The following is a 25,363-nucleotide window of genomic DNA, read 5'->3' as shown; positions in this document are numbered from 1 at the left end:
CCTCCCGTTCACAACTCACGGGACCTACCGCTATAGCTGTGCGGCTATGGCATAGCGCAACGGCGGCTATGGGCTGAAGTGATAAATTAACGGGTGCGACACCGCTCTATGCATCTGCGAAGCTGGGTGGCCTATGGAGGACGAAGGGATTTGATAAGTGCAACATGATCGGTATTGGTAGAGTGCGTGATCTCTGGGTTAAAGGAAAGGTTAAGGCCTTCTCGTAACTGCAAATAGAGTATAAGCTGAGTGACAGGGAAAGATTTTGTTACATCCAGGTACGTCATGCTCTGAACTCTGTGTTGCCAGTGGGTAGTGCTATTCCGGATTCCTCCCCCCTCGAAGATCGTATACTAGATGGCTATGTGCCGGATAGTGCTATCTCGCTGTTCTATAAGAAAATGATCAATGACCGATCGAGTCTGCTCGATCGCCTCCGTGAGGCCTGGATTGCTGATGGTATCAAACTAGATGACGAGGACTGGCAGTCCGCGATCTCCTCTCCCAAGGAGGTGGTGATTCCGGCCCGCCTCCGTCTGGTCCAACTCAAGATCCTCCACAGAATCTATGTCACTGGTCCCCGTCTGATTTATATGGGTTTCTCTACGGATGGCATGTGTCGGCGGGGGTGTGGTCTCCTTGGCACCTATCTCCATATCATATGGGAATGCCCTGAGGTGGTGCGATTCTGGAAACGTATACATGAGATTATGGATGATGTCACGGGTGTTGTGATGATGCCGGAAGCCCGACAATATTTATTGAATGTATGGGGTCCGAATGACTATGACGTGTCGCAGCTTCGGTGGGTGACTCTGGCCAATATGGTTGCGAAGAGGGATATTGCTCAGTTGTGGGGATCCCCAAGGCCGCCTACAGTGACTGCTTGGGAGGAGAGTCTGGACTGGTGCATGTTTTGAGAGAAAACGGTGTATATCGCAAGAGGCAGGCCCAAAAAATGGGGGAAGATTTGGAACCCTTGGAACTCATACCGCGGAGATATTTGTACGCCCCCGCTCACCGCTATCCCGAGTCCTTCCCAGTCGCCCTGACCTACATCCCTTCCAGCTGTGGTATATTGTGCTGTTCATATGCAATTCTGCCTCCGCCTCCCTCCCCACATCTGTATTCAAAGACTTTTTTCTCCTGCTATCATGTATCTCCCGTCCTCCTTGAGCACAGACCTAATGGTTGTATTATTACTGCACTGCCTTGCTTGTTTGTTTGATGTTTTGTTTGTTTGTGTTTCAAAGAATAAAAAGTTACAACAAAAAAAAGATGGCTGCTCTTTTTCTCTTATTTATTCCTTTTGCTGTCCTTTCTGCCCTGGCCTCACGAGTCGGCACTTTTGGGTTCTCATTCCAACCACTTGGCTTTCTAGCCTTCTGTGAGGCAGGGCTCTCCTAAACTTTATTCACTCTTTAGAGCCTTGGCAGCAAAAACGTGGAGAGGGAGGATACAAGAGGGATGTGATGGGATATGAATGCAAATGTGAGGATTGGAAACAGTAGAAAACAAGGTGTCTGAAGAGGTGCCTGTTATCCGTCCTGATCAACCGAGGAGGTGAGGTTTAGTATTGCTTTATAAAACTTTAGTGTCAGAAATATAGTACCTCTATGGACTCAGGCGATACTTTAAAAGCATCTTTTGGCAGTTACCGGTATTCTTTAGTAGTACTTGCAAACAAAGTGCTGGCTATAGAGGTGTTGCAGCAGGTCTGCCAAGTACCACGCATCAGGCATTAGACTAACGCATTTCAGTGCGGTGATCAGCATCACCGCACTGAAATGAAAAGTCACATATAATTGACATAGAGCCTCTTAGGCTCTGCTAATCACGCAGCATTGGGAAGGCAAACTAAAGCTGTAGTGGCAGCGCACCCTGGAGCTGATCCCGGCAGGCTTGGGAGCTGCTGTTACAATGTAAAACACAACGTGCTCAATGTAAACAATTTCTACAAACAACGAGCCTTTGTCCTTAATTCAGAGGCCCATGTGATTTATTTGACTTTTCTTTTTTGTACTTTAGATAAAACAAGATTATTGCATTTTGATTATGTCATCATGTTGGGCAACACTTCATTTCTTTTGCAATCGTGTAACAAAAACTGTAGGAAAGTACATAACAAACAAATCATAAGACAAATCAGTAAACAGGTGTAACGTGTCAAAACAAGGCTAACCATGTAAGACCAGTCCCTTGCTACATTTGGAAACACCAGGCAGAAAAAATGTAGTTTAAAAAAGATCGTCTTTTGTAATCCTGCCAGTGTTTTGGGCTCTGGGAATTCTAGTTTTTGAGGGATTTTGTCAATAGAAGAGAGGTGTTGGTACAAAGATTCTCTTGTGGTACTACTTTCTAGCATGTGTTCATGATGTAAGCTGCCTGCCCTGTTACAGCTGAAGCTAGTATGTCTGATGAGTCATGTTACATATATCCAACCAGCTTGTTTTGGGATGGTCGGGTTACTGAGTCACACTGTCACTGACTATGCATGGTGCCCTGCAGGTCCAATTACATTCAGTGCCCGCAGCATCACCAAAGTCCGCAGAGCCTCTGTAGTAGCGTGTGGGTCATGGTGTGATCTGTGCCGCTGCCTGTGGGGCTGGGCAGGTAGCACACGCCAACCGCAGCGGACCGTTTAGGGTTAATGATTTCATCAGTGTTTGAGTGGAGTAGATTTTTTAAATATTACATTTTTGTTAACAAGATGCTGTACTTGTTTGTGTTAAGTCTTATTTATTCCGTCCTATGCCTATTTCCCTCATCTTCATTGATTGATTATGGGCACGACAAAGTGTTACACTAGTCACTAAAATGTCACTCACAATTAAACTGAAATTATGAAAATGTCACACATAGCAATCTGAAACCTTGGCATCTACGTTGAAGTAGAGAAAGGACTAAGTGCAAGGTGCCAGAGGTACAGCTGGGCACCAGCCAAAACACAGGCTGTACCAGCCTAAATCTGGCAACGTCCGCAATTTTCCAGGGAACCCTCATCCTATTGTATGTCGACTCCTGCAACCGAGCCACTTGGTGTTGCTGCTGTTTTAACCAAGGCCACACTGTTAGGCTTTCAATCTCCTGACTCATCAATGTCTGGCAGGAGGGGCAGAAGGAGCTGGAGCATGAAAGCAGAAGTGAAGCCAAAACAGTGGGGTACAGATCGCCAGTCAGCCCCCACCTTGGCTAGGGAATTGCGGTCTTATCTTTTTTTTTTTTACTTTTTTTTTTCTCATACACCAATATTTTGGAATTGGAGGTGTCAGGGGTCCACTTTCCCTTTCGATCGGACCTTCTTGGATTTTTTGGATTTCTCCTGGGTAAGCCCAACATGTGCGTGGAGGATTTCTGGATTCCCTTGAAGCTTTAACACCCTTATGTCCGCTTCCAATGCATTCGGTTCCGGGTAGAGCTAGTCATTCTGACTACTCATTCAAGTTTCTACTTGAGACATTACTGCAAAGCTTAATCATTGGACCATACAGTATTTGTTAAATTACATTTTTCACAGATAGCCCAGTATGCATTTCTCCAACCCCTTTGTGTGCTTCTGTCGAGTTTGTATGTTCTTTGTATAGAGACTAGCCACTCGTTATGTGTTGGTGGTACACTTTTTACCCACTTTATAAATATCTCTCTCCTTGCCAATAAAATCAGCATAAAGAGAATTCTCTCTTGATCCTTACTCAATTTTGAATTTTCTCCTTTGTCGTTTGTTACCCCAAAAATAACCAAGTCTATACTCACCTCAGTCTGCCGACCCAGTATTTTAGAGAGCCGTTTCTTCCCAGAAAGCCTAGAGTTGAGGGCACTGCCCGAACATGTGAAGATCATCTGCACCCTTCTCTCCACATTTGGGACAACTTCTTCCCCTTGGCCTCTGATCTTTGACAGCTTTTTGGCATCCAATACGCTCTGTAGATAGTGAATAAGTGGTTTCTTCTTAACGGTGCAGATCTCACAATTTTCCAACATGTAGCTACAGATACTTGCCGATTATGCTGGCTATCTTCTTCCGGCAGTACTCCTCCCCAGATCTCAACTGGGATTTTGTCATCTTCCTCCCCTTCCTGGATCAGGGCCCAGTACCAATATGATATTTCTTTTTTGTGGATCTTATTTCCCTGCAGCATTTCATCAACTTTTCCCAATCCTTATTGGCTATCCTTTAGATTTTTAACCCAGGTGGCCAGTTGGTAATACTTAAATCGCGAAATTGAGCCTTTTGTTCTTTCACTCAGCTCTTCCCATTCTACGACAGTATTCTGGGTTTTTAATTCTCCCCATCTTGTGATATTGCTTTCCCTCAAGGGATTCGCTAGTTTGTATTTTAAACACTCAGGTGTTCCCAGGGAGTCCCAAATGGGTGCATATCGGCTGTAATATGGGATTTTGAAAGATCTTCTTATTTTATACCAAAGCAAGGCTGCTGCCTTCAGCATTTTCAATTTTATTTTCTTGAAGTACTTTGGGTGTCTGAACTTGTACAGGTAATGACTTCCTTTCTTGTTAACTTTCGCTTTTAAATGCTCTGGGAGTAGTTCGAAATCCCCGAGCATTGACCTGGTGTACTTAAACTGAAAGGCTCTACAGTATTGTAGTCTATCAGGGCTAGCAATACCTCCTTTTGCCTTATTTCTCCTTATCTTCTTTCAGGCTATCCTGGCTCCCTTCGCGTTCCAAATGAAGCTGCTTAGTTTTCCCTGTAGTTTCTTTAGCTTATCCTCTTTGAATTCCAATGGGATAGTACTAAAAAGATAAGTAAACTTTGGAAGTATAGCCATCTTTATTATGTTTTATCTTCCCATAAAAGAAAGCGGCAGACCCCCCAGGCTTTGAGCAGCTATTTTACCTCTTTATGGACTCCCTCAAAATTCAGGGTTATAATCTCCTCTAGTCCGTTGTAAGGTCTATGCTCACATATTTTATTTGATTTTGTACTCTAGGATCTTGAGATACGTTGTTCGATTGGAGACTTTCTGTTTTTGATTGGTTCACCATATATCCTGATACTTTTCCCAATGTTCTCACTATTTCTTCAACTACTGGCAGGGATACCTGGTAAACACCATCAGGTCATCTGCGAACCAAGCGACCTTTTTTTCCACCCTTGGTGTATAAATGGTGCAATTTCCTTTGCTTCCCTCAGTAACTCTGCTAGAGGCTCTATATATAAATCGAATAGTATAGGGGATAGAGGGCATCCCTGTCTTGTACCTCTTTCTATCATTATTTTTTTCTGTTAGTGAGTCATTTACAAGACCTAAGCTAAAGGACTTGCATAGATGTGTTTCATTTCACTCAAAAAGGTCTCCTCTAAATTAAATTTAACAAGGGTTGCATTTGTGAAAGGCCAGCTCACTCTGTCAAAGTCTTTAGCAGCATCCAGGGTTAAAATTGACAAGGGTGTTTTATAATGCGTGGCTAGATCAATTGTATTTATGAGTTCTTGAGTAAGTTCCTGTATGTGCCTACCTCTGATGAAACCTTTTTGATCTGCATGCACTACGGTCCCCACCACCTTTTCTAACCTTTTGGCTAGGATTTGTGTATATACGTTGTAGTCTGTGTTCAGGAGTGAGATGGGCCTATATGATTTGCATCTTGAAAGGCTCTTTCCAGGTTTAAGTATGAGACAGATTCCATGGAGCTGGAAAGGATCCTTTCTCTTTGAATACTTCATTAAAAAGAGCCGTCAGAGGTAAGGCTAATACTTCACGTGGATGGATATATAGCTCATTTGGAAGAGCATCTGGACCTGCTTCCTTGCTTTTTTTAAGTTCCTTCAAGGTCTCTAATACTTCTTGTTTGCTGATAGTCTGATTTAGTTCTACCATTTGCTCTTGTGAGAGTTTTGGTATAGGGACTTCCTCCAAAAAATGCTTCAATCTGCTCTTTAGTGGCCACCGTTTCTTCTGTATATAGATTGTTAAAACACTTCTCAAACTCTTTTCTAATGTCTGCCTCCTCTGTGGTATACTATTGGTCTTCCTTCTGTATTCTGAGTATCCTGTTACGAGTTGTATCCGTCTTCAATTTCCATGCTAACAGCGTCCCACAATTGCGGTCTTTGGCCTGCTTTCCCCATGGCAAGCAAGCTTCTTTTGCAGGCAGAAGACTAATTCATGTCAGAAATCCAGCAACATACATGCAGTGTTCGTGCCATGACAGGAACTTATCCCTATAGACATGTGCAAAAAGGTCCTGGAGAGCAGGGGTGCCTCCACCACGTGGGCGTCGGAGAGTCACCCTACTGTTTTATCACAGTGCGAGAAGCAGAAAAGTAAAATGATGTAAACACCATTGTCTGTTTCTGCTTCTCGCACTCTGAGAAAGCAGAAGAAGGGAATGCCTGGTTGGGGCGGGTGGGTGGGCCAATTGGGGAGGAAAGGCTAGCCCAATGTTAAGGGCGCTGACTGTTTGGTCAGCCCCAGGGCCAACCAAACCTGTCATAGTACTCTCCATTTCTCCATGTAGGCTTCTGCTCAGCCTGCATGGAGAAACCAGCCTCCCCATAAATGCCTGTAAGATCAGCGTCCTAGCCAATCACAGCGCTGCCATTGGAGCTTTGTGATTGGCTTAGGGGAGTAGAGGGAGGCTGCCTGCTTCTGATTCCTGTGAACAGAGAGAGCAGGAGATACGACGTGGGAGTCCGGGACCGGAGGTAAAGGTACATTTAAAAACAATTTAAATTCATTAAACTAACCCCACCACCTCACCGTGCGACACCCGCCGCCCCCACACCCACGAGGCATGCCTGCTTTTGTGAGCCATTCTCAAGCAAAAGCCAAAATCCTTGTCAGTATGACCCACAAATGTCACTAAATTAACCCATGCTTAACCCTCCTATAGATTGGCACAAAAGCAGTTAGGCAATGTGTAATGTACTTATACAGCACACAAACAGATATAAAGTGAAAACACAACACAAGAAAAATCCCACGCCAATTTATACAAATAGATTACATTTTAATAAACTATTTGACATCAAAATGACAAAGATCCAAGCAATAGAACTAAAGTTATGAATTTTAAAAATGTATAGTGAAAGATGGTGCCTAAAAGATGAAAGCTCCAACTACGAACATCTAGTCATGCCAGATTTGGGTGAACATTATGGCCGAAAATGATGGAGTGCAGTTTATATACACAAAGTGGATTGGGCCTAGTCTTCGCTTACCCTTGGATTTAAAAGAGATTTAAAAGAGATTTCAAGGCAAAATGTCTGAGAAATTAAAGTTCGGCAGGGCATGGATTCTGAAAGTGTATGAGAACCAGGCGTCTTTGTTGGAGAGACGCTGGATGAATTTGTGGTGCTGATTCCTACGTTCAGACTTACCCTCTTCTTTGGGAGTCAAAAATCTGCAGTGGGATGAAGCTGCAGGATATAGCGAAAGAGGGGTCCATGAGATGGATACTCATTCAGCGAGGAGCTGTTGAGCAGGATTTGCTGCTGTGGAGGAGAACGTAGCAGGAGCTGCTGCGGAGTCAGGGTGACCAGGGATCCACTTTGGATGGATTAACGAGCAGGTAGGTCCCGATTTCCTCTCAGTTCCTAGAGGAATTTTTTGCAGAAAATATTTGATGTTCTACGTTTTGGATTTGGGCTATCTGGGAGCCTTCAACACCACTTCCAATGGTCCAGGAATGGATAGGCAACACTTGGAGGGTCACGACTCACTCAGACAGAGTCCAGGTATGGGTTCAAGATTAATATGCAAGTGGAGCTGCTCACAGCTCGCACCCCAATCCTGCCAAAGATGGCCCTTTCAGGCACATTTAATTTCTCTATTATGTGGGTGTCTGGTAGTAACATACAAAGGCCATGTGCCACCCACACCTTGTTCTTGTGACCCAGACATAGGCTACGGGCATCAAATAGTAAGGACAGAAAAATACCAACTTTCTAAAAGTGGCATTTTCAAAATTGTGACTAAAATCAGATTTTACCATTTAAAAGGAGTTTGGGTTAAAATTCCTCACACACCATATATGATATTCTTACCTGCTTCCAATCAAACGTTATCACAGGCCAACAAGTAGCTTTTAATTTATAGGCCCTGGGTGTATGGTATACCACTTTACTAGGTACTGAAAAGTAAATTAAATATGTCAATCAGGTGTAAGCCAATTTTACCACATTTTTAGGGAGTGAGTGGAAGCATATTGGTTAGAAGTGGTACAGTAAGTTCTATGGCCAACACTAAGAATTTCAAAAAAATAGGAGGGGTGAACAAAAAATGTTTGGGGGGAGACTAACCTGAGGCTGACACAAACAATTTCAGAAAAATAGGAGGCGTGAAGGCAAAAGGCTTGGGGGGAGACTACCCTGAGGCTGACAAGGGTGACATATATCTGCCAACAGCTCAAAGTTGGGAGAACTACCCAGCCTCATGGGAGTGCACATCACTAAGGTGTAAGAACCCAAATAGATCATCAGCACTGGAGTGGTCTGACCCAGGACGGTGTTCCACCATATAGTCAATTTCCCTTGGGGAGATGAACCACCTCAAAAGTTCATTTGCCTGAGCAATCTGAGTATGTCTGAACTCAGAAGTGAGTCCTAAAGCAAATATATTTGCAACCACTTCAGTATTCAGACCACAGCAAACTACTGATGAAGACTACAGGTTGGACTAGGCCCTCTTCATTGAGCTGTGATAGCACAACCCCTATGCCATGCTCTGAGGTATTCACTTGTACAATGAACTCTTGGGAGAATTCAAGGGCCTTGAGTACAGGCAGACTGCTCCAGTGCCTTTTATGGGTACAAGCATAGTTTAGGCCCAGGAATGAGGGAGAACATGGAGGCAAAATGTCCCTAAAACTGGTGACAGTCGGTCCTCTGCTCTGGGGCCAGTGTAGGAGAGATGGAGACACTTTCCACCGACCCATATTTCTCTTTGGAGGATAGGAGGTCAGGGACATGCTCACTCTCCTTCTCCACTACATCATCTGTCATCAAGAACATGGTGACCTCAGTCCTCTTACAGGGTAAGTTGTGGCAATTGATATGCAGTACCCTTAAGGGGTTCCTGGGGGGGTCTTAGGCCCACCAAAAATGGTAGCTTCCCCTTCTTCTCCTTCATCTCATAAGGCCATGTCCAACGGTATGGGAGGACCCTAGGACACACTGGCTCCATCACCCAAATTTTTATGACCTCCTGGCTGACTTCTAAGTTCTTAGCAGCCTTCTCCAGAATTCGTGCAACTGGTTTCAGAAGGCTAGTATGTAACTAATCACATTCTGGGGAGCATTTCAGGAGCATGCACCAACCCCTCTTTAAATAGATTGAGATGTCACCTAACATGGCGATCATAGAGGATTTAAAAGGGCCAAACCCAACTCAATTCTGGGGTACCTCGCTGTAGGCAACGAGCAGGCTTGGGAAGAGGATGTCCCGCTTTTAACTTGTGGGCTCAGGCAGGCTCATAATTATCAAAAAATCAATTGGGGGAGAATGGATCACTTGTAACTATGAAGCCAGGTTATTTATGGTGCTTAAGAACCCTGGCTACGTAGTTACAGGTGGTCCATTTTCCCCCAATTGATTTTTTGATGTAAGCTTGGAAGCTGAATGGTCTTTGACTTCTTTCTCCCGCCCCCTTTTTGATCGAAACAAAAAAGGCCCATAATGATGCCTTTCAGTATGCCTTTCAGTATTTTTTTTTTTTTTTTTTTTTTTTTTTACATGTGTATCTCTTTAATATTGTGTTCATAGATACAGAAACATTACATTTGGTATAACTATTTAAATGCAAGTCGTTTGAATGGGAATCTGAACCCACAAAGGGTAATGAAAACAAATGTGATAAAGAATAACTGCAAGGCCATACATTCAACTTTGCCTTCTTCAACATGCTCACAGTGATAGAAAATTGTCCAATAAACAGGCCACCAAGTTACTTTATGAAAGACATTAACAATTCCAAAAAACATCACACATCTAAGAACATTTTCTGTACAAGCACTTTTCAAACATTATGATAAGAGAAACTCTTGGCTCTGCATTTTACATTTGGAGGAGGTTTACAACAATTAAAATCACTAGTGTTTGTAATAGAACTATTAACTTGAAAAAAATGACAGTCATAAAGACATTAGCAATATTACATTGTTTCTTTTAATGTGGTTTCTAAAAATAAAATATATCCAATGTTGAATGGAACATATAGAGAAGTGAGAAACACCAGAGCATAATATACACACACAAAATCAAATGGGGAAGCAAAGTTGTATGCTTTAAAGGCTGTAAACAGTGATAAGGAACAAGTCTAAATTTGATAACATGTTTTAACAGAGTAGAACATTCTTTACTCATTTGGCACATTACAGAATGAACAGCAGAATGCAGCTTTATCCACTGATTTATCAAGTTATCAAAACTTCTTTTAGTTACATAAATGAAGTGACAAAACACCCGGCAAGGCAATGTAATGAAACATGCTTCACACTTTTCCTTTAATTATACTGCTCATGGCGATGGGATATTTCCAGGACTTTGAGTGGCGGTGTGCTCTGGTGGAGGGGTTGCTAACCTGGTTTCCTTGAAAACAAACCAAGCATTTCCAGCCCACAGTATCAAATTAAGGAATCCAATAACCACTGAAACGTTTAGACTTCCCAAGCTGGGTCCTTCTGCAGCAACACAACTTCTAGCCCCTGTGCAGTTTCCAGCCACTGACACAAGAATAGTGCTTGGGCTTGTCGAGTACTTTACATCTGTAAGTCCTTTAGCCCATGCTGAAGAACTCACCAACCAGAAAAAGGCAAAGATGAAGGTAACCACAAAATCAATCATTGGTAATTTTGTTGACTCTCTATAAGAGTGCATGTAGCCGAGATAAAGGACAAGTGCACCAATGCAGTAAAGGAATGCGAGGACTGCAACAGAAACATAAAACTCTGCAGATGACGAGTAGTCTCCCGTTAAGTGAAATATACTCCACGTAATGTTGCAAAATTGTGGCTCCGATTTAGCCAGTTGAGCAGTATTCAACCTAAAAGGGTACCCAAAGGATGCAGAAAGTGTTTTGGTATTGGATTGGCAAGTAACATTAATTGATGTGCTTCCACTGTAAGCGCCACAAGTAGCGAAGGAAAATATTGAGAAAATCTTGATGAAGCCCAGCGGCTCCAGAAGCGGAGTCATGCTCAGCTGCGCGCCCGACATCTTCTGCAGGGAGAGAACGGAAAAAACAAGTTGGCAACCGCCGCCTTTCAGTATCTTGGTGAACCTTTCAACAAGCCCATTGGCTTGAGGATGATAGGGTGTAGGGAATTATATGAGTGTTACCCCACACTCTTCCAACATGGATTCCATGTAGGCTGAACATGGTTCCCCTGGGGCCTACTGCTATACTTACCAGAGGACCAGAGAGAAATATAACCCCAAGAAGTCAAAGCAGACTGCAACTCAGCAAATTCTTACTTGTGACTTAAACAGGGCTTCTGCTGGATCCTCAAATCTGGGTCTGCCAGGATGACCATATGTATGTCTGTTTGAAGCAGACAAAAAAAGTGATGCCAGACTTCCCCTATTGATCCTACAGGTAAAGAAAAGGGCAATGAGGCAGAAGGCTGAAGTGGGTCATAATTTGATTTTTTTGTGTTTCTAAGCTGGGTCCCATAGTGCCTGGGTGGGAGAAGAAACCTCACATAAGTTAATTTCTTATTGAAGAATAAGGGTTGAGGAGGTAATGTTGCCTGCACTCTTATGACAATTTGTTTGAAGGGAATTGTCACAGCTTGCATACAAATGAAAGTGAGAGTGCTCCTCTGTTAGACTGCAAGCACATGAGCTCTTATTGGTGTCTAGTCAATTTACCAGCCAAGGCGTTTTGCAGAAAAAGTGCTATCATTGTTTTTGTGGCATCTGCTGACTTCATAGTTTCAGTGTTATAGTGCACAACCATGGACTTTGCCGGTTTCTTGCCTAATGATCTGCTGGTCAAATGAAATACTGGTAAGCCAAGGGTTCCAGAGTGATATCCACTCCAGAACACTCAAGATGTTTTCCCCATTGTTGTCATTTAGGCTATCTGTGAAATTGGGTAGGGTAGTGTACCACAACTACATTTGTGTCATGGGGTGTTAGGGGGTGGCAAAAGAGCAACTTCTCTCATCTGGGATCGCCTGATTTGAAATTAATAGTGCTCGAGCAGTAGTTTAATGCTGGTTGTCTCACGAGTTTGAGATGATAAATGTAAAACTTGTACAATGAGAATATTGAGCTCTTGTTTAACATGCAGTAATATTTCTCCAGCCTTCTAGTAGTGTGTGTTAGTATTTCTTGTTTGTTGCTGTAAAACCTAAAGCAGTTAGTAAATTGGACATTTTCGTTACCAAGGTCTGCTGGCTCTGTGAGTCAATGCTTCTGCTGCAGGGACCCATTTTTGTCACTATGTTCACAGTTTCAAATACCTGCAGGTTCCCTCAGCCTTTGATTCTTCCACTCTCAACAAAATGAGTATGATTTAGTTGAGTACCAGTAAACTTCCATTGTGGAGTGTCAACACAAGAGTGAATATGTGCATATTGCATATTGTGAACTGACTGTGTAGACAGAATGTGCATAGGCATTTGTGTTTTATCTGTATATCCCATGAAGGACATTAATGTCTTTGGGTGAGCATTTGTATATTTGTATAATCTTAGCACCTGTTTATATGTGCACTACATTCCATATCTTTGCGCCTATGCATACGTTGTTGAAGCAGTTGAAGCATTGAAGCATAAAAGCATTTATCTTTGTACCTGCGTTATGTATATTGTGAACTGACTGTGTAGACAGAATGTGCACACACATTTGTGTTTTATCTGTACATCCCATGAAGGACATTAATGTATTCAGGGCCGGACTGGCTACCGGGCAGTTAGGAATGCTGCCGAGCTGCTTCCTGATTTTATTGCAGTGGAGGCTGATTTCGTCCATGGAGATTTGCGTGTGCTGCGAAATACTGAAAGCAAAACGAATTTCGTTTAGCTCATTCAGGTCCCCATTAATGAAATCACCCCCCAGCTCAGCAGCATTCCTAACTGCCCGGTAGCCAGTCCGGCCCTGAATGTATTTGCATGAACAATTGTATATTTATATACTATATGCTATCTATCTATCTATTTATCTATCGATCTAGCGATCTATCTATCGATCTATCTATCTATCTATCTCTCTCTCTATCTATCTATCTATCTATCTATCTATCTATCTGTCTGTCAATCATCTTTCTTGACTTTGCCAAAGTTTCTTTCTTTTAGTGGTAGAGTACGATAGGTCCCGATATGTCCTTTAGTTTGTTTTTTTAGTAGTAACTTATTCTCTGACCGATCAATTTCAATAAACTGCAAAAAGATATGTACAGATTCTGACAATGTTTTAATCCTCTTTCTTGAATAGGGCAGAGGGTGTACTCCATTTGTCTCCCTCTTTCTTTTATTATATGATTCGAGTGATATAAATGTCTTTGTTCTTCTCATAGTGTCATCTGACTTGTTTTTTTTGGCATGCAATGCCAGCAAAAGTGCATTATTTCACCTAATGATTACAACTTGCTAGTCTTCATTCTAATAAATATTATCTTTTTGCTCGCTATTCAACCACATTTCTTGCACTTTATCTAGCCTTTGTAAGTCCCTTTTCAATCTCTATTCCTCTAAAAGCCAACAGAAACAATGTCAGCAAACGATGGGTGTGAAGGCAAAATGTTTGGGGTGACCCTGCAGAGAGGACCAAGTTCAACAATGACCATCAGTTATTCTACCTATTGTGTTTTAAAGAGATTAAACCAAGGATAGTGCAATGGTATACGTCTTGTCATGTTGTTCTTCTATAAAAAAGAGAAAGTTTGTATTTCACATTTGACTGATAATTCAGGAATACCACAGGCTTCAATTAAAACTATGATTGCAGTTGGCTCATAAATACAGAAATCTAATGTTTATCGCCCCAAATGTTCTCAAGGCACAATCACAGCAATGAAGTTTGTAATAAAGGTAGGGCATTTAACAGAGCTTGTAGTTATGAATACCATATCTGCATAAATTAGTGGCTACGGTTTCAGTTGCATGAAACAATGCTAGATTTTCTGACCTGGATACAAATGTATGTGACATTAAAGCTTCTTTTTTTTTTTATTGAGATGGTTCCGGGTATCAAAATACATAAAACAACAGGATAAGATCAGAGATTGAAATTGATACATACATCTTACATTTGCAACAATAAAAGCCATGTTAAAAAAGACACAGAGGCCACACAATGCTAGATATAAACAGTTAGATCAATTAAAACCAATAGATCTTTCACGTCAATCTTACTTATCTAACTTCTCTCCACTTTCTGAGGGGAGCCCAGATCTTTTTGCCGAATTCCCTCGATCTCTTTCCTTTAAAATCATACAAACATTCCTCTATATCATGAGTTCCCAGGAGCCTCGTTATCCACATCTGAAACGTGGGGGCTACAGAGTCTTTCCATCCAGCCGATATTAAAATTCGAAAAACGGCCATGGACAGAAAAATAAAAGCTTCAACATCTCGTTTTATCTTCAAGTTACCATCCCTGCCGATCAGAACAGTCGTTGGGGATAGAGTAATCTGTTGCTCTAGCAGCCCCGCTAAAAACCGTTAAATTTCTTTGAGGACTGGTGTAAGACTCTGGCAGTGGTAAAACATGTGCAGTAAGTCTGCAGGGCCTTGATCACACCTAGGACACCTGTCATTTTCTCTCTTACCCCACATGAACAACTTGGCAGGAGTAAAGTACAAATTAAAAATAGTCTTGTAATGCTGGGCCTTCAGATTTGACGCTCTCAGTATTTTTTTATTCAACTCCAACGCATAATCAATGTCTACATCTGGATCCCCAATTCTTTGAGCCCAAGAAGATTCAGTTTTTTCAATGTCGTCTCCCAAACCCTGCTGAAGATAGCTATAACCCATTCTGATCTTTTTACCACCTTTCCTTACATAATCCACAATTGGGTTAATCTCTTGAATTGCAATCCTGGGTCTGATTGACTTGACTGTTTGTTCCAGTTGTCTATATAATAGCCATTGGCTAGCTGGTATACCATAATTCTGCTGTAGTGTCTCAAACCCCATTATCTCATCGCCAATCATAACGTCCCCCAGACATCTAACACCTACTATTGCTATTCTGGCCCAGATGAAGGAAAGGATTTGACCTCCAGAGATCTAAAGTGCTATTGATTTTTGGTATCATCAAGAACCTCATTATTGCCTTCCAGGTCCCCCAGGCACTAAGCAGCACCTTGCTTTTGTAATATATATATAGCTGATTTCTCGTGTAAAGAGCCCCAGTGCTCTTTCACCTACTAACAACTCATATATGGTGGGGGTCCTGTAAATACCAACCGGCAGTGCTATTTCTTCATATTTAAATAAAACATTCATCTGCATCATTAAACAAACCCAATGATACAGCCTCAAGTTTGGTGCTGACAGTCCCCCTCCCTCCAGAGGTACAGATAATCGGGCCAGTGACCTACGTATTTTCCCGTATTGCCACACGAATTGGGAGAAGACAGCTTCCATTTTCTTCAACAAGCCCTCTTCAACTAATATGGGGATAGCATGGAATAAATACAGTATTTTAGGGAACATTGACATTTTCAGTACATTCACCCTACCAATCAGAGATAAATGTAATACATCTATTCTTTTTAGTTCTTTTTCAATTGCCGCAATCAAGGGTACATAGTTCTCCTGTATAATTTTATCGACATTTGCATTAATCCTCACCCCGAGATATACTGCAGACTCCACAATCCTCTGGTCAGCTTTATAGATATTGTTTGTACTAATTATTAATGTTTTTTCTTCATTCAGCTTATAACCGGAACAGGCCCCATATGTTTTAGCCAGTTGGCACAATTCCACCATTGCTGTCTGCGGATTAGTGGTAACAATTGCCAGGTCATCTGCATATGCCAATAATTTAGTAGTATGACCATTTACTGTTACTGGGGAGATTTTGTCTGAGGCTAAGATTTCCCTAATCAGGGGATCTATTTAAAGTGAGAACAGTATTGGGGAGCAAGGGCATCCCTGACGGGTACCTCTCCTAATTACCACCTCCTCCGAATGCATACCCATAGCTGTAATCCTAGCAACCGGATCTGAGTACATTGCCTTGATTGCTTTCAGACACTTTCCCCCAATGCCTCTTCTTACGAGGACATCCCATAAAAATTCCCATACCACGCGGTCGAAAGCTTTCTCCGCGTCGAGGAGGATCATGGCCATTTCTCCCCCCGTGGCGGCCATAGCATCAAATAGCGAGATCGCACGCGAGGTGTGATCGGTGGTACCTCTACCTGGAACGAATCCATGCTGCCACGGGGAGACGAGCTGGCTAATGATCCCCCCCAATCTCTTTGCCCAAACCTTCGAATATAATTTTGTGTCAGCATTGATCAGCGATATTGGCCGATAGGAACCCGGGTTCTTCTCTGGACATTAAAGCTTCTTGTGTTTAAGCTACGTCTACCATTTAAATATCTGCCCTGTCATTGTTGCCCCAACGCAAAAAATGATGTCCTTTGCAAGATCCCCAACAACAAAATATCTGAGGTGACCACCAAGCTTGAGTAACCTAGATGGCCAACAGAAACTGAGTGGTAAAGAGATGGGCATCTGGATAGAACGTCTTTATGTCTCCAGTGGGATGTATGACGTTACAACGCATACTTTTACAACGCCTACCATTACCACGCAATTTTTACAACGCAGGATCCATTACAACGAAGTACCATTACAACGCATGTATTTACAACGCAGATACCTTTACAACGCATACCATTACAACGTAAGTATTGGTAAGTTTATAATATTTTTTTAAATGTAAATTAATTAAAATTAATGTAATTTAATTTAATTTAATTTAATTTAATTTAATTTAATTTAATAAATTTTATTTAATTAATTTAATTTAATTTAATTTTATTTTATTTAATCAATTTAATTTAAATGTAATTGTACTTAATTTTTACCCTGTACCCCTTTACCCAAAAACCCAAAACTGACCCTGAACCCTAAAAATACCCCTTTACCCAAAAACCCAAAACTGACCCTGAACCCTAAAAATACCCCTTTACCCAAAAACCCAAAACTGACCCTGAACCCTAAAAATACCACTTTACCCAAAAACCCAAAACTGACCCTGAACCCTAAAAATACCCCTTTACCCAAAAAACCCAAAACTGACCCTGAACCCTAAAAATACCCCTTTACCCAAAAAACCAAAACTGACCCTGAATCCTAAAAATACCCCTTTACCCAAAAACCCAAAACTGACCCTGAACCCTAAAAATACCCCTTTACCCAAAAACCCAAAACTGACCTTAAACCCTAAAAATACCCCTTTACCTAAAAACCCAAAACTGACCCTGAACCCTAAAAATACCCCTTTACCCAAAAACCCAAAACTGACCCTGAACCCTAAAAATACCCCTTTACCCAAAAAACCAAAACTGACCCTGAACCCTAAAAATACCCCTTTACCCAAAAACCCAAAACTGACCCTGAACCTTAAAAATACCCCTTTTCCCAAAAACCCAAAACTGACCCTGAACCCTAAAAATACCCCTTTACCCAAAAACCCAAAACTGACCCTAAACCCTAAAAATACCCCTTTACCTTAAAACCCAAAACTGACCCTGAACCCTAAAAATACCCCTTTACCCAAAAACCCAAACTTATAATATTTTTGATAAAATTATATACTTACCAACACTTACGTTGTAATGGTATGCGTTGTAAAGGTACCTGCGTTGTAAATACATGCGTTGTAATGGTACTTCGTTGTAATGGATCCTGCGTTGTAAAAATTGCGTGGTAATGGTAGGTCGTTGTAAAAGTTGCGTGGTAAAGGTTGTATACCCTCCAGTGGCTTCCAGCCCCCACCAGATATAAAAGAAAAAGGTGATCTATGTTTGCTCACTAATACCCCTTGCCTATGTAAGGGCTGATGTAGGATTCTATAAGTTGCATCCCTTGATTACCATGTTGCTACAGAGTTTGCAATCTTCTTCTTTATGTTGATAGTCCGATGTGTCATTCAGCAATGTCGGAGGATTGTTCACCATGTGTGGGCTTATATTGACATTTGTTTTTTGTTTACAGATTGTCCTCAATGCTGACCTTGTTGGATACCATCAAAGAAGTCGTGGGTAACTGTAAAGCAAGTCTCGGTGACAACAATATTGACCTGCTATTCACCCATAATGATATGACACTCCAGGCAGCTAAACCGTCCGTCATTTTTCCCTAACGGTATGCTGGCAAACGCAAGTTCAGCTATCTTTGAACCTTCAGATGACCCTGGTTCACAATTGGGGAACAGCACACTTTTTGAGTTAATCCATCCACATAAAAGTACAAAAAACGAATTCTACTATTTTTGAATAAAGATACATCAAACCAGCACATGTGTTTCGTTCCTTCTGACTATGGACTTCTTCAGAGCTGTAAATAGAATAAAAACAACAACTTTCCCAAGCTAAAATATGATTAACCTTCTTGCTCGAATTTCCGGCGAGAAGAATGCAACACACTTTGGCCTCAAATGCAGCTTCCAAAAACTCTGCGCGTCTGGTTGAAAGTGGCTAAATAGAATCCAATTAAATTCCAGACCTCACAAGTCAGTCAGTGAGGAAAACAGCTGATATCAAACTTTGCCTGCAAATCACTCGAGCAACGTAAATACTGAGAACAACTAACCCGTCCACATTTCATGGATAACACATCCGTCCTGAAAACTGAGAGAAAGGAATAACATCCAAAGCACGCCCTGTGCAACCACCTTATCCTCAGGTTACACGGGGCCTAACCCTGATGAAAATCCCATAAACACTGACCGGGATTGGAAACGCATCTGCATTTCCTTTTCCTTGCCACAAAGGGTATTCAGAAAATTCTGGACCTCTGGAGAGGGCGCATGATGTAAAGAGCACCCCACAGAGTAGGATCTTCCCTGTGTGGCTGCAGTTCCTATAAATATGCCAAGTCAGAGGGCTCTTTAGGAATTGCTTTGTATTATGAGATGAACCAATGTTCTGCTGGTGTAATTCTATTTGAGTGTTATGTCTTGCGTTTACTCACGTTTTTGATGACACTTGATAGCACAGTTGAATTTATTTTTTCCTTATCATATTGTAGCCTTTCACGCATTTCACATGTTTTGTATCCGTGATGTATTCAACTCAGGCATGAGAGAAATGTTTACAAAGAATGTGTGAAAATGTTAAGAATTGTGATTCAAATCAAATCAAATCATCTTTATTCGGTTTCAAGTTTTTAGAAAAACCATAAAAGAGCAAAATACAATATACATTTAAAGAAAAACATTAAGTTCGGTCCATTACTAAAATCTTAGTTAAAAGTAAAACGTTTTGCAGAAAGAATGCATTTTACACTGCAAAATCGTTATTATTTTGTAAGTTCGAACGATGTCTAAGACATTGTTTTAAATACTGTGCCACTGATTTTGTCATTAGATTATTTTCCAGGAGTTGTAATGCCAAATAGGCAGGGCGGCATCTACGAACTTTCAGGACTTTCAGTACAGGTAGTATCCACCTCCTGCGTAGTGAGTCATAAAATTTGCAGAAAAAAAGAACATGCAATGTGGACTGTAACGAAATTGAGTCGCAGGGACATACTGGTACAGTGTGTGACCAGACATTCTGGGTGGGAAATAAAACCATATAGTGATAGATGTTAAACCTGAGGCGAGTAAGGAGTAGTTTTTCAAATTGTGACAAGTCGTATTGCAGATACGGTTGAATAGTTGGAACCAGCTGTATTAATAGACAGTGTTGGACTGTTGGCTTTCCGATTTCATTCAGCATCCGCAGTTGGGAAAGATGTGACAGACAGAGAGTTTTTAGTTCTTTTTTAGTTATATCTGTCACTGACAGTGGTTCATCAAAAAATCTTTGGAGACCAATATCTGAAAGGAAAGATTTTACGTATCCCAGCCATCGTATCTTTAACATATTCTCTAGTTTCATGCAGTCCTGGATTATTGCTCTTGTGAGCTGGCATTCGTCCGTAACCCATATTCTGCGCCATAGCATGATAGGCTGGATCTTGATGATATCAGCAATGTGTTCCAGCCCAAGTTCTAGATGGCATCCGAATGTTGTTGTACTCTTTGGAACTGCCAACAGGAATTTTAGAAAAGCGTTTTCAACTATCTGCAGTTGATCGACGGTTGTTGTTCCCCATACTCCCGCTCCGAAAGTGGCTGTGCTAATGCATTTTGCATTATAGATTTTAATCATCTCCATGGGGGGTTTTTTGCCAAGCCGGAGCGAGAAGGCTTTTAGAGCGCCAACTGTTCTTAACAGAGATAACTTTCGGGATGTGAGTGCATCATTCCATTTAAAAGCCTCGTCGATGGTAATCCCTAGATAGGGATACGTTTTAGTTCTTTCGAGGGGTAGGTTGTCCACATACATTTTCTTCACTTTACTTCCCTTACAGCCAGCATGCATCACAAAGGTTTTTTTTATGTTCACTTTTAGGTTTAAATTTGTCATAAAGGTACAGTAATTATTTAACGCCCGCTGAAGCTGGACCGGGGTTCGTGCGAGAATTACCGCATCGTCAGCGTATAATAATGCTGGGATCTGACGGCGGCCAACTTCTGGGAGATCTTTTAAGCCCTGTAACATTGCGGCTTCAAGGCTTCAAACACTAAGAGCATATGAATTTAACAGTCTTTGTTCTCTTGACCACCTAAATAAATAGCGGTATATAAATTGACAGCCAGGTTGTCCTCTCTCTTCTTCACAAAATATGACTAACAGCATTACAAGTGCAAAAGGTTCATCATATTCACTACGAGAGAAAAATAACAAGCATCTTAAATTGAACAACAGCACAAATAATCCTTAAGCAGATATGGTATGACACTTTCAATATACACACAGATGGTTGTTTAAATCTCAATAATCCCAATATAAAATCATGTGATAAAACTCATTCTCCATTTGATTAATATACAGATATGGCTTGCCCAACTTTTATTTCATTAAAAGTATGCTCATGCCCAGCCACGGCCGGCAGTGGTAGTACCGGCCGGGCAGTGACGTGGGGAGGGGGAGTGGCAGGGTGGGGTGTAGTAATGTATGGATTACGGACTTTAACGGGTAGGTAAACATAAAAATAAATACAATGGGGCTTTGGGGGGGGCGGCCGACCAGCGGGAGGCCTGTCACCCCCGGGGAGTTTTGGGGCCGGGGGAGGGGGAGGGGGGTAGAGCCAGCACCATACATGGGCTGGTTTTGGGCTATTTGGTAGCTTTGGGCTGGGTTGGGCTGGTATTGGGCTGGTTTTGGGCTGGCCCTCTTTATATCCGGACATCTTGAGTCTCGGGCCACCATTTTAGAAAGAAGGTGGCTGGTGACACAGCAGCCGGGCGGGGGTGTGGTGAAGGTAATCAATTTGGTAATCATTTGCGGGCGTACAGATACTGCATGACAATTGGGCATCTATGGAGGTTGCGTGCGTTCATGTACTGGTGTCATTCGGCGGTGGTAAGTTTCTTGGCCGTGGGAGGCGCAATAAGCGTGATTGTTCCGCTAATACGGTAATTGTTGGAGGCGCAACAAGCGCGATTGTTGCGCTGGTACAGTACTTGTGGGTGCCGGTGGTTCGGCGGATTCAATTGGCGGGGGCGCAGGAGAGGTTTGGGTTTGAGGCGTTGGGTTCGTGGGGGGGGCGGGGTGGTGATGTTTGTGGCCGGAGTGTGTGAGAGGGATGGGTCGGTCGTCCCTGTCGGGGCTCACACCTTTGATCGGCAGGCGGCTGAGTGTGTGTTGCTACCAGGGATCCACTTCTGTTGTGTTTTCCAGTGGTGGGTGGGCGCACGAGAGGTTTAGGTCGTCCGGCGTTTGTGCTAGTGCAGGGGTATGCGAGGCGGGGATGCTTGTGGCCGGGGTGTGCGGCTAATTGGGGCTTCCGAGGGAGTCTGGGTTTCTGGTGGCCCCCCCCTCCCCACACTCCTCTGAAAATGCCGTGGCTCAGGTTGGCTGCTGCGGTATGAATGGCTCTGGAGCTTGCTTTTATTTATTTATTTAGTTATGCGTTGTTATATAGCGCGGAGTTTACCCGAAGGTGTCAGAGCGCGTCACAATTGCTTCCGCTGTGCGGCCTCGCCGTGGGTTTTACACTTCATAGCAGGTTCTGTGAGTGCGATCGGAGGCCCAGGATTTTCGCATAGCAACAGCTCCCTCGTGAAGCTTCGTTTTCCATGCTTCGTGACACAGTTTTATTTTTAAGGCATGTCGTGGGAAAATCGCGGTAGTGTTATTTAGAAGGGGAGGACGGCGGGGGGGAAGCGAGCATGGTGGGGGCCTCGCAGGTCTCCGTCTCCGTGGGCGGCTAGGGGGGTGAGGGGGCGGGCTGGAGGGTCATGCGGGGGTGTCAGAAGTTGAGATCTGGGAGGGGTGGGGCTGAGGGGGAGCTGTTGTTCGGCGAATGTACGATGGGGGATGGGGGGAGGGATGCGGGGAGGGTGGGGGGCAGGAGGTCTTTTTGTTTGAGGGGCAGCCTTCAAGTGGGGGGGTGGTGTTTCCTTCGGGTAGTGGGGGCTGGGCAGGTATGGGGGGTTGGGGGCATGGCGGGCGTGAAGGGGGGCATTCGGAAGGGGGCGTGGGGGTTTTCGCGGAGGGGAGAGGGGTTCTTCCCCGGCATGCTGGACCCCACCTCTTGTTCTGGGCATGGATGCTGAGGTAGGCGCTCGGGAGAGCAGCATGAGGCTCCACTCGACCGAGGGGATGGGCCGGCTCTGCCTAGTACGGGCGGTGGGCTCCCACGAGGGACCATTCTTGGATGCGCGAGGGGTAGCGGGGCGATGCGCCCCCGCCACTCCCACCCCGAAGGGTCAGGACGGCCGCCGGGGTTGAACAGTGCGGATTGTTAATTACTTATTTATGCATTTGATAATATGACAGACCGGATACAGGGGCATTAGCAGTGAAGGAATTGTTTAAGCACGCTTATAGTACATGAGGCATAAGTGACAAGCATGTGCAAACGAAATACAAGGAGTGGCATGTGTGCGGGTTACAACGGCGATGTGCTAGTAGTGGTAATCAAGAGTGAGAGTTACGGGGCGGGTGGCCCCCGTGAGAGTATTGGAAACGAACAGATGTAGGAGGAGGAAAACGGGTGTTATACTGGACCCGTGGCGTGGGCAGGTTCATAAGAGTCCCGATCACGGGTGCGGAGTGGTACTGCAAGAATGGCAGTCGCATAGACCACAGTGCCCACTGGAACGGTATTTTCTAGTGGGAGGGACAAGGAATTTTCTATGACAAAGGGTCTGCCTGCAGGTAATAGGGGGGCGTGATTTGTCTTTTGAGGGCCTTGAGGGTGGCGAGCTTGGAGGTCAGTTTGGAAAGCCGGGGAGGAGTTGGTTGGATCGCTAGATAGTGGGGGAAGAGGAGTGGGAGGCTTGGGCGGTGGGGAGAATGGCTGTAGTCCAGTCTTGGTAGGACCAGCGATGGGCCAGGGTTGATGAGGTTGTGCTGTGGGAATAAGCGATGGAGCCCATTAAGAGGGCACAGTTGGTGTCGAGCAGGCTTGACAATTGGGGTGTGGGGCGGGTAGATTGTGTAGTGTGACGGTAGGCCACAGGGTTATGCGCTAGCGACGGGGAGGGTGTGTGTTTCATGGATTCAGCTGGTCCTTCCTTGAGTGCATCAGTGGAGGAGACAGTAATGAGGAGGGGTGGAGGAGGTGAGAGTGGGGAAGGTTTTGGATCGGGGGATTGGGTGGTTGCGTCAGCAAGTGGCAGGGGGTAGGACGGAGCCATGAAGGGGGGGGATTGGGGAGGAGTTATCTAGTTATTTATGCGATTTTATATAGCGCAGTCGTTGCCCGAAGGTGTCCGGGCACGTCACAATTGGACCAGTAATGATACACGAGGTAACAGTGCAAATGAACGAATTACGAAAGAAAACGTTGGGTTACATGGGGCACAGGGGCCAATAGTGAGCAACCAAAATACATGAGTTAGCAATCGGTGCATCACAGGAGAAAAAGTGATATGTGTGCAGGTTGCAAAACGTACAACGTACCAGTAGAGGTATAATACGGAATAAGTGGCAGACACTCCGGCGTAAGAACAGGCTTTACGAGGAAATGGTGGCACTTAAAAAAGTGATATGTGTGCAGGTTACAAACGTACAAAGTTCCAGTGGAGGTATACTACGGCAATAAGTGCCAGACACTCAGGCACACGAACAGGCGTTACGTAGGCAATGGTGGCACTTGTGCAAGTACCTAAGCAAACAAACTGTGATGGGTAGCAAACTGTTTTTACAAGCGAAAGGTGGAAGGAGGGGCCCAGGATGGGCAGGAGGCCATGGGCCATTGGAACCGGTGGTGGAGTCTGAGGAGGAGGGGGAGATGCGGAAAGGGGGGGAGCAAAGTAACGGTGTTGGTAGTATGTTTCAGGTATGCCCACGGCAAGGAGCGCCGAGAGAGACGCCCCCAACCCCGCCTCCGCTGGTTAGGCGGCGGGATCCGGTGGACGCCAGCCTTGACGCCAGGTAAGGATGGTGGCGGAGTAGGGGAGTGGTTTGAGTAATTGGTTGGTGCGGATACCGGGGAGCCTGGGATGGGCAACGGGGAATGGTGCAGTATGAAGGGGGGCCAAGGGGGGTGCGGGGAGAGGGGAATAGGGGTCAAGGTTCAGGGCGTAGGCTCGTCGCCGGTGAGGGTGGAGGAGTTGAGCCGTCAATGCGATCAGGGCCAGCGTGGGGCAGGCGGGTAAGGAGGAGAGCGGGTCAGGGAGGACCCCCCTCTTTCGGTTTGGGGCCGCGCGGCGGGGTTTGAGTGTTTCACCTACGGGTTTGGGTGCAGGAAGGAGCCCGGTCAGTCTCGGTGGTCCCAGCAGTGTGCGGGGGTCGGGGGGTGTCAGTCGGTCGGTGACTTTGGCGGCAGAGCTCCCGGGGGTGTTGTATACAAGCGGGGACATGGTGCGGAGGAGCCCAGTGGCGGTGGGTGTAGGTTTTTGGGCAAAGTGCGGGGTTAGGTTGGTGTCCTGGTGGTTTCGGAGGCATCCAGGGGATCAACAGTCGGTGGGGACCCGGTTTGACCGGGGGCGCTAGTGGGGGTCAATAGCAGGGGGTTTCGATTTCGCCTGCGCGTTTGGGTGTTTCAGTTCCTTGTTGCAGTGGGCTTTTTCCTGGCGGACAGGCTCTGGGACAGACGCACGATCTGGAGGACTTCTTGCTGGTGGGACGGCTGGGTTCAGCACACTGCCGGCGGTTGCTGGTCAGTATGGGCCTCGTGGTTTGCCTGGGGGGCGCCCCTGGCGTC

At 44.3% G+C, this 25,363-nt stretch overlaps 1 protein-coding gene across 1 annotated transcript; it reads right to left on the bottom strand.

The window, feature by feature from the left end:
• Positions 1-10,111: 10,111 nt before the first annotated feature.
• Positions 10,112-11,215, bottom strand: SYPL1 (synaptophysin like 1). Its single transcript, XM_078688346.1, has one exon. It carries the CDS (start codon positions 11,178-11,180, stop codon positions 10,482-10,484), a length of 699 nt encoding a protein of 232 aa, XP_078544472.1. The 5' UTR covers positions 11,181-11,215; the 3' UTR covers positions 10,112-10,481.
• Positions 11,216-25,363: the final 14,148 nt, after the last annotated feature.

This window comes from Lissotriton helveticus, chromosome 4_1, assembly GCF_964261635.1.
Source record: "Lissotriton helveticus chromosome 4_1, aLisHel1.1, whole genome shotgun sequence".
NCBI classification, from domain to species: domain Eukaryota; kingdom Metazoa; phylum Chordata; class Amphibia; order Caudata; family Salamandridae; genus Lissotriton; species Lissotriton helveticus.
Note: the sequence above shows the minus strand (reverse complement) of the source record. Positions and strands in the feature narration are given on the sequence as shown.